The sequence below is a fragment of the Euleptes europaea genome, chromosome 2 (assembly GCF_029931775.1).
Source record: "Euleptes europaea isolate rEulEur1 chromosome 2, rEulEur1.hap1, whole genome shotgun sequence".
NCBI lineage: Eukaryota > Metazoa > Chordata > Lepidosauria > Squamata > Sphaerodactylidae > Euleptes > Euleptes europaea.
The window spans coordinates 6,668,549-6,678,834 of record NC_079313.1 but is presented as its reverse complement, the minus strand read 5'-3'; the positions used below and the strand labels follow the sequence as shown (position 1 = coordinate 6,678,834).

General features: G+C 50.6%; 1 protein-coding gene across 1 annotated transcript; it reads right to left on the bottom strand.

The window, feature by feature from the left end:
- Positions 1 to 6,475: 6,475 nt before the first annotated feature.
- Positions 6,476 to 7,627, bottom strand: ACTL9 (actin like 9). The gene has a single exon (XM_056867673.1). The coding sequence runs from the start codon at positions 7,625 to 7,627 to the stop codon at positions 6,476 to 6,478; it is 1,152 nt and encodes a 383-aa protein (XP_056723651.1).
- Positions 7,628 to 10,286: the final 2,659 nt, after the last annotated feature.

Sequence of the window (10,286 nt, the reverse complement as noted above, 5' to 3'; positions counted from 1 at the left end):
GCATTGGCGCACATGTACACGTTTGCCCGCCGACCCTCAGGTGGTCGGCGGGCAGAAGGGCGAATTGCTGGGGGTTTGCTCGCCACCATCGGGCACCTGGCAACCCTAACTGGAGATCAGTTGTAATAGCAGGAGACCTCTAGTTACTACCTGGAGGTTGGCACCCCTAATGGTTTAGAATTTTTCATCCCTGCTGTTCGGACCCAGCACCCTCCATTTTCATTTTGCTTCCCGTTGTAGGTAGGGTTGCCAACTCTCTGCCGTCTTGTTTTTCAGGAAGCCCCGAGCGGAAGAGCAGCCAAGCAATGGCACGCTCTCCTGAACCAGCGTTTGGTCAACGGAGCGCCCGATGCCACGCAGCCACACACCCCTATGGCACAGGCGGGGCCTTGCGTCGGAAACGCGAGTTCACCCCTGAGGAGAAGAAGGACACCCTGTACTGGGAGAAGAGGCGGAAGAACAACGAGGCGGCCAGGCGGTCCCGCGAGAAGAGGCGCCTCAGCGACTTCACCATGGAGAGTCAGGTGCTGGCTCTCGAGGAGGAGAATCTGCGCCTCCGGGTGGAACTCTTGGACCTGAAGGCCCGGTTTGGCCTCGTCGGCTTTCAGGAGACTTCGGATGTCCGCGTCTATTTGCCCTTACAGACACAAGATGGATGTTGGTTTAGGGGTCCTGGTCCCTTGACGCCCGATTTCGTGTATAATGGAATTACCCTCTCCAGAGAGCTCCTCGGGCCCAGCCTAGAGAACACTCCCTTAGTCGGACGGTACAACTTCAGTTGCCAGCAGGCCAGGAACCTTAAATCCCCCTTCTGCCCTAATTATCTCAACTGCCACCTTCTCCAGAATTACTTCTGTTTCCCCACACTTGAGGCTTCTCAGTTTCCTATGCTTTTGCCAAACAGATCAGAAGTGGGGAAAGTGGTGCCCAGAAACGTCTCAGAGGAAGAAGATGAGCAGCACTGGACTCCGATTCCTTCTTATGGGTCGGTGGACTTTGCCAGAAACCCCCAGAAGGCGCAAAACTACTCAGCTCTACCTCATAAACTTAGAATTAAGACTAAATATATCAATTTCTGGGATCGTCAGCGTATCAACGGACATAGCAAACCAACAGGAATGAATGTGGGCACGAGGAGGTGAAACAGGATGTCCTATTGTTTATCACCAATCCTTAGGGTTGCCACCTCCTGGTTGGGAAATACCTGGATATTTTGGGGGTGGAGACCGAGGAGGGCGGGGTTTGGGGAGGGGAAGGACTTCAATGCAGTATAACGCCATAGAGTCCAATTGCCAAAGCAGCCTTTTTCTCCAGGTGAACTGATCTCTGTTGCCTGGAGATCAGTTGTAATAGCGGGAGAACTCCAGCCACCACCTGGAGGTTGGCAGCCCTACCAATCCTAGTTGTTGCCAGTCCACATTCATATCAGGTCATCTAGAAAACTTGCAAATAAACTTTTTTTAAAAAATTAAGCGACTTTTCCTTCCTCTAAAGGAAACCACAGCAGCTGCCTTCAGCTCACCGCTGGTCGGGGGCTGGCCAAGAGAGAGCCGGAGCGATGGGAGAGGGATAGGAAACCACAGAGAGCAGGCCGGGCAGGGTGCCAAAGGCCCCGTCTGCTGCACCCCAGGAGACAGACCACCGAGGAGGCAGGTTGTGCATTAGGTAGCTTGAAGATAAGGGGAGGGACTTCATTGTCATAGAGTCCAATGGCCAAAGTGGCCATTTTCTCCAGGGGAACAGATCTCTATCGGTTGGAGATCAGTTGTAATAGCAGGAGATCTCCAGCTAGTACCTGGAGGCTGGCAACCCTAGTTGTAAAGTAGGAGATGAAGATGAGTGCAGGTCATAAGCAGTCATCACAACCAGGCCTGAGTTTTTGCCACCAGGCTCCACCCTGATTAGCGTACAATGTAGGGTTTGGGGAGATACACTTAGAGTTGCCAGCTCCTGGCTAGGAAGTTCCTAGAGATTTGGGGGGTGGGTCTTGGGGAGGGCAGGGGTTGGGGAGGGCAGGGAGCTCAGCTGGGCAGAATGCCCACCGACTCCCCCTTCCAAAGCAGCCATTCTCTCCAGGGGAACTGATCTCTGTCACCTGACCAGTTGTAATTCTGGGAGATCTCCAGCCACCACCTGGAAAATGGCAACCCTCGGTACATAGAAGAAGAAGAAGAAGAATTGATTTTTATATGCCGACTTTCTCTACTACTTAAGGAAGAATCAAACCGGCTTACAATCCCCTTCCCTCCCCCTCCCCACAACAGACACCCTGTGAGGTAGGTGAGGCCGAGAGAGCTGTGACTAGCCCAAGGTCACCCAGCAGGCTTCATGTGGAGGAGTGGGGAAACCAACCCGGTTCACCAGATTGGCCTCCACCGCTCATTTGGAGGAGCGGGGAATCGAACCCGGTTCTCCAGATCAGAGTTCTCCACTTCTGAATGTAAAGGCTGCATTTCACCACCCTGGTTGAGAACCCTTGGTGGGACTGTCCCTCCATGAGTTTGTCTAATCCCCTTTTCAAGCCACCCAATCGAGTGGCCACAACACATCTTGCAAAAGCAAGTTCCACAAGGTAATTACGTATTTCATTGGGCACATCTGCACCTGGTGCATTTCTTTGGCGCATGCAACACACTGCTTGAGAATCACAGTGGAATCACGGTAGCGTGTTGATCAGGCAGTAGTGTGGCACACCCAGGATAGGGGAGAAGGGACCCTTTTTTTGCATGCGTTTGTTTGTTTTTTTGGGGGGGTAAATCCCCATTTTCAAAAGTCAATTTCTGCTCATTTTGCCCGCGTAAGATTCAGATCATGCGCTGACCTCAGTTGCCTGGTTTGTCAAATGCAGAGGTGCAGAAGTGGGACCTCCGGCTCAAATATGGAGAAAGTAAAAGGTGCTGGGCTCTGACTTCATCTTCTGATCAAGCAGGGAAATTTTGCGTTATAAAACCACACGTTGCAAACTCGGGCCAGAGTTGCTAGTCAGGGTCAAACCCTCCGGCGAGGCAGCAAACCTAAGTAGCTATATCCGCTCAAAAAGCACGAAACCCTCAGAGCATCGGCTACTGAGAAATTTAATCACACCTAAGCTCTATATAGGGAAAGAGGAAGCACATGGTCACAGCTCAACCACATTGTTTCATAAAACATTCTGGCTTTTCTAGACAAAGTGTAAAACTTTCTCTGTTCAGCTTCAAGAGTTGTCTTAAAAAAAAAAAAAAACAGAAACAGCCTTCCAAAGGATTGCTAATGTTGCCATCTGTGCAAGAATTCAAAATATTGGTGTCCAAGTGGGGGCTCTCCCAGTTCCCTTTTGGCATTGGCAAAGCTCCTCTAAAGGCTCTCCCAGTCCCTTTTAGGCATCGACCAAGCTCTGCTAAGGAGCCCTGTGGCGCAGAGTGGTAATGCTGCAGTACTGCAGCCCAAGCTCTGCTCACGACCTGAGTTCGATCTCGACGGAAGTCGGTTGGAGGTCGCCGGCTTGAGGTGGACTCAGCCTTCCATCCTTCCGAGGTTGGTCAAATGAGTACCCAGCTGGCTGGGGGTAAAGGGAAGACGACTGGGGAAGGCACTGGCAAACCACCCTGTAAACAAAGTCTGCCTTGGAAACGTCAGGATGTGACGTCACCCCATGGGTCAGGAATGACCTGGTGCTTGCACAGGGGATCTTTAGCTTTTTTTAAGCTCTGCTAAATCTTGGGAATCAAGGGATACATGAAGAGGCATCATTGGCTGACCTAAGAGGTTTTGACTTCACTTCCTCGGTCCAGTTTCAAGGCAATTGAACTGGATGAGGAGCCGATCAAACCCATAAGTACCTGCACCTGGATGGCCCAGGCTAGCCCCATCTCGTCAGATCTTGGAAGCTAAGCAGGGTCGGCCCTGGTTAGTGTGTGGATGGGAGACCACCAAGGAAGTCCCCGGTTGCTACACAGAGGCAGATAACGGCAAACCATCTGTTCCTCTCTTGCCTTGAAAACCCTACAGCAGGGGTGGGGAACGTCAGGCCCGGGGGCCGTTTAAGGCCCACAAAATCATTTGGTCTGGCCCTTCGTGGGTCCTGGCACATCTCTAGTTCAGAAGGATCTAAGACTGGTGATCTGCCCCATCCTGCGGACAGGAATAGCCTCTATTCAAGGCGGATGTGAGTTTAGTTTGCCGAGAAAAGGAACCCTTTCCCCCTTGCAGAAGAGTCATTAGCTATGGAGCTGCTAAGACTGCCCAAGAAACTGTGTTAACCCTTTCCCACCCGGGCCATGGAGAAACGTATTACCCCTGGAGGCGGAAGTGGCGACAATGGAGGGGTTAAAGGAGACAGGGCCAGAATGCACGCTGGGGGGGGGGTTCTTAGCCAGTGTGTCTTCATTTCATCCCTGCAGGCAGAGGTAGCAGGTGGGTACTGTCTGTAGAATCCGGCTCCAACCATGCGGAGCAGGGGCAACTCCAGTGTGTGGCTGGACGGCTACGCCCAGCTGGCGCAACAGACCATCCTGTGCCACCAGGTGGGCAAGTGCACCACTGGTTGGATGCCTGCCTGCTTGCCCACACGGGGGCGTCATCTGGGGCAGCTGCCTGCTTGGGACTTGGTCGGCTGTGATTTGAAGGCACCTGATGGTGCTTCCTTCCACCGCCAGATCCAATTGACGCAGAAACAACATTAAAAATGGCACAACGTTTAAATGGGGAAAATCACCACAAGGAAACAAGACGCACAGATTTGATTCACTGAAGGGAGACATGACAGCAAAACAGAGGTTTATGTCAAAATGGTGGGCCTGTGAAATTCGGCAGCATTCCTCCTATGAGACTGTAGCCACTGGGTCTTTGGGCATCTTCAGGGTGAGAGCCAGGGGCAGGGCAACAAAATAGGAAAACATCAACCGTGGAGGGGGACACAGATGTTGGCCAAGCCCAGCTTGATCCATGTCGTGACATATGTTATAGGTTGGGGGAACCAATCTCCTGCTCTGATGGGAGCCTGTGGGGAGGGGAGGACTCTTTCAGAGCTCCTCCCCCCCCCCCATAGCCCTGAGAGCTCTTCAGCAGCATACTGTTTTAGGAGTTTCTGAAGTTCAGCAAAGTGAGCTGCCCAATAAGCAGATTCCAACACGGCTGAAGAACGTCTAAATCAGGGGTGTCAAACATACGGCCAGAGGGCCAGATCCGGCCCCTTGAGAACTCTTATCTGGCCCGCGAGCCAGCCAAGGCAGCCACCACCCCCAGTCCCAATCTGGGCTGGGGAGGCACGGCCTGCCCGACCAAGTGACATTTATGTCATATCTGGCCCTCGTAACAAACGAGTTCGACACCCCTGGTCTAAATGGACCAACCACATGGATGGGAGCCAGTGGCATGGACTGGCCCCACAGAATGGGAAAAGGTGGACATAACCAAGCCCTGCCCACATGGATTGTTTTGATGTCCCCTCAGCTGTGTAAAGTTAAAAACATAAGAAAGGCCTTGCTGGATCAAACCCAGGCCCATCAAGTCCAGCAATCTGTTCACACAGCGGCCAACAAAATGCCTCTAGGAAGCCCACAAACAAGACGACTGCATTATCCTGCCTGTGTTCCACAGCACCTCATAGAATAGGCCTGCTCCTCTGATCCTAGAGAGGATGGGTGTGCATCATGACCAGTATCCATTCTGACTAGTAGCCATGGATAGCCCTCTCCTCCATGAACATGTCCCCTTCCCTCTTAAAGCCTTCCCAGTTGGAAGCCGTCACCACATCCTGGGGTAGGGAGTTCCACAATTTAACTAAGTTCTACCCATAGTCTGAAACTGAAAGGATACAAGAATGGGCAGCTGATGCCTATTGAAGCTGGTGAGGCACAGAGACTGGCAGTAAGGTTGCCAACCTCCAGGTGGGGCCTGGCATTTTGGAATTGCAATATTTGATGGAGTGGGGACATTGGGTGGCTGTCAGTGGCAGCATGACATCAATCCGGGAAACTCCAGAAATGACATTAATCCTCTCTAGGAATTGCCAAATAACTATGTGGTTTTACCATAGAGTTTCTGGTGAAGAAGAAGATGAAGAAGAGTTGATTTTTATATGCCGACTTTCTCTACCACTCAAGGAAGAATCAAACTGGTTTACAACTACCTTCCCTTCCCCTCCCAACAACAGACACCCTGTGAGGTAGGTGGGGCTGAAAGAGCTCTAAGAGAGCTGTGGCTAGCCCAGTCACCCAGCTGACTTCATGTGTAGGAGTGGGGAAACAAATCCAGTTCTTCAGATCAGACTACACTGCTCCAAATCACCGCTCTTAACCACTACACCATGCTGGCTCTAAGGTCCAACAGCTATTCGGACCAACCACTCTCCATCCTATAGAGACTGACCCAACTGATCAGCCAATAACCAGAAGCCGTATTTCAAGTTCTATGCAAACACATGGATTTATTGTTGCTTTTTCTTGCTTCCTAGGCCACAAGCTACCTTGGGCGTGCTGGGTTCATTCCGCCTATCTCAGTAGCACTTCCTGTGGACGATGTACGGCCCATGCTCATGGTACTGCTCCTTTCTAATCCAACATGGCTGGAAGTTCTTCAGGGAAGCCAGAATGGAGCCTCCAGTCCAGACAGAGAACTTCCTCAGTGGGATGGCTGAGACTTTCACTTTCGCACTGGACTGCATATTGGCCAGAAGCTCATGAGTAAATCTCTTTTCAAGTCCTTCAAAGAGGGATGACCCTCCACATAACATGATGTTCTCATACATATCCTTCCGGGTCTCTTCAGGGACCTTCCTCAAGCTTCTTTGGGCCATACCATGGAGTCCTACAAGAGTGAGGCCAGGCATTTGAGGAGGGTTGAACAACATTTCTGGGCACTGAAATCTCTCTTTCCCCAAGCTTATAACCTGCCCGTCCGGTAACTGATAATCCACAATGTATTCCCTCTTGGGACTGTTCCATTCGTTCTCAAAATCAAGGGCCACATAACAGCATTTGTGTTTGATATCATCAACGATATCCACCATGCTGTCGTCTAAGTACTGCCCCAAGTCCTTTAGGAGGTCCATCAAGAAAGATGTCATGTTGGACCCAGCAATGTCCATTCTTTCTATGGCATGCGGCAAGTTGTACCCTTGATGGACTGGCACAGTATGCGTCACAGCATAGCCAGTGTCAACCACTAAGCCGCTAATTTTGCCATGGGCGTAGACAGACAGCACAGACTGATAAGCCACATACATTCCCGGAGAGTTGAGGGACTCAAAGACAACCTCCACCAACTTCTCTCTGTTTGTAGTCGGGCACAGTGGAGGATCGGACATTAAGAGCGCATGGTCTTCGGGGGCAACTCTGAGGTCATTGTAGAAGAGGTGTCTCCAAAGAACTTCAGCTGCGTCCCAGTCTATGATGATGCCATGTCTTACCGGTAAAATGATATCAAGATCAGGCTCCGATCTTGCTCGCTCCCCAACGAACGTATCCGCTCTATCTCTTCTAGTCCTCATGGACTTCTCTGTCGGATGTCCAACCAAAGTCTCAAGGACGGACTGGGGAGTCTGTTGACCAGCAAATCCAGCTTTACATGTTCCAGTACCGGTTTCTATCACAACAGCTCCTGTCTTGACAACTGGACGCCCTTTATCTGGGGTACTTGATCTCACCATTGCAGAACGTCTTTCCTTTGAAGGTGCTCGAGACCTGGTTGATCGGTCCCCTGCGTATCCTGGAGAGGGTGTTGTTCTAACATGCCCTGGACTTACTGGCCTTGACCCTGGACTTTTCGACCGAGAAGACCCCCGACTCATTGTCCGTGAAGGCCCAGGGCTGGCTGACTTGGTATTTCTGAATGACATGTCAAATGGACTCCAAAGATTACCTGCTACAGGATCGACTAGTGAGCTACACAAACACCAGTCAGGTGAGGCTCTGCCAGCTCTCTCTGTTGTCACAAAGAGAATTACCATATCACACCAGCATCTTGGGGGGAACTTGCTTAAACTAGGTGATCGGGATTAGGACCATTCCCTCCAACCATCAACTTGGAAAGCGGGTCAATCCATTTCTTCACTTCCCACTCTGCCTGATGGCTCTGAAAGGGTTCTGTAGAAACAATGGACTTAGAACACGGAATCTTCAGGATGAATGGAAGACCACGGGTCATCTAGAGCAGACGTTCCCAAATAAAAATTAAACACTCAAACCATCAGATCAATCCCTGATATTTTATTCTGGAATCCTGCCCTAACCTGGCCTGTCAAATGCAGTTTGGGTCGAAATTCCTCTCTCAAGTCTTCTATTTCAGCAATATTGTTGTTAAAAGGGGGGGAGGAGGGGATAAGTCACTCTTTTAAATACAAAAATCGCCTCTCTTAACAAGCAAAGTAATTTCAGGAGGCTGAAGTTGGTTCTCTGTTCCCAGTTCCTTATTCACTTGTCCTAGTTCCTAAATGATATCGAGAGCAATGTAAAAGCTCCGTACACCAAAAGAAAGTTTGGACCACCACGTATCATACACCAGAGGGGGTGCATGCTGGGCTTTGGGGTGCAGGCGAGCCGCAGTGCCTGTATGTGCTTTGGTGCTGGGGGCACCCCACTTGGGAGCAGCTGGCACAAGAACTGGACATCCTTTTGGGGTGCAGAGCTTTTAAATTGCCCTCAATATCACTCAGGAACTAGGAATTTGTCCTCAATATCCCTCAGGAACTAGGAAATTGTCCTCAATATCACTCAGGAACTAGGAAATGTGAATAAGGAACTGGGAACTGGGAACCAACTTCAGCCTCCTTGTAATTTCAGCGATCAAGTTAAAGAGAAAAAGCACAGGGTTTAAGGTGCTGTAAGCTCCCAGCTTCCTTGACCAGCGAACTTCCAATCTCTCCTCCCCATTTCTGAGAAAAAGAAAAACGAACATTCATCACTGGCCGTCCCTGCAAGCAACTTCCAGAAGCATAAAAAGGGTGCTCCGAATTCCACAGAGCATTAATAAATAAATAAGATTAAGCTTCGGACACTCTTCTTCAGAACAGACATGTCAAGTGGAGGTCAATACCAATCGGCAAAAGTCCAAGTCTCCATTCCCCCCACCCCTCGTTCTTCCATGCCACTCTTGATTAAGAGAATCCCAGTCATCCCAGCTGTGGTAAACATCTGCTTCTTGCGGATGGAGGGGTTGTGCACAAAGAGGTCATTCCATTTGGGCTATGGAGCTAAGTCTCTGAAGTTCAAATCAATGGACTTTTTGCATGCCTGGGTGTGGGTAGTAGGTCCCCAAAATGTTCTGCTGGACCTGGTACATGCCTGCTTTCCTCCTCAGGCAGAAGGCAATCTGATTGTTAAAAAAGACATAAAGAAATATGTTGCAGAGAGAGAGAGATTTTTAGTGCCCTTATGACATCTGGATGGCCCAGGCAAGCCCAATCTCATCAGACGTTAAGCAGGGTTGGCCCTGGTTAGTACTTGGATGGGAGACCCCCAAGGAAGTCCAGGGTTGCTACGCAGAGGCAGGCAATGGCAAACTACCGTACCTCTGAATGTCTCTTGCCCTGACCTGGATGGCCCAGGCAAGCCCAATCTCATCAGATCTCGGAAGTTAAGCAGAGTGGCCCTGGTTAGTACTCGGATGGGAGACCACCAAGGAAGTCCAGGGTTGCTATGCAGAGGCAGGCAATATCAAACCACCTCTGAACATCTCCTTCTCTGATCTCGATGGCCCAGGCTAGCCTGATCTCGTTCAATCTCGGAAGCTAAGCAGGGCAGGCCCTGGTTAGTACTTGGATGGGAGACCACCAAGGAAGTCCAGGGTTGCTCTGCAGAGGCAGAAAATGGCAAACCATCTGTGCATGTCTTTTGCTCTGACCTGGATGGCCCAGGCTAGCCTGATCTCGTCAGATCCTGGAAGCTAAGCAGGGTTGGCCCTAGTTAGTACTTGGATGGGAGACCACCAAGGAAGTCCAGGGTTGCTATGCAGAGGCAAGCAATGGCAAACCACCTCTGAACATCTCTTGCCTTGAAAACCCTATGGGGTTGCTATAAGTCGTTTGCAACTCGACGGCCCTTTCCACTGCCGTGACATCTGAACAGAGATGGCAAGGGATATTGTTCTTTCCAAAATCACTCCTTGGAAAAGCAAGCCAGGGGCACCTCTCCTCAAGTAAATCCCACCCTCCTTTGAAATAGTTCTGGGGGAAATTCAAGCCCCCCATGATAGATGCACTTCCTGGTGGCATGGACCCCTTGCTATGAATGAGCAGGCTCCGGAGCATTGCTTGCGTTGGGCAACCCTAATAGCCCTCTGTCTTCAAGTGTGGTGTGAACTTACCAAGA

Excerpts from the sequence above, each read along its gene's own strand:
- ACTL9 (XM_056867673.1), bottom strand. The coding sequence starts at position 7,627 with ATGGTGAGATCAAGTACCCCAGATAAAGGGCGTCCAGTTGTCAAGACA.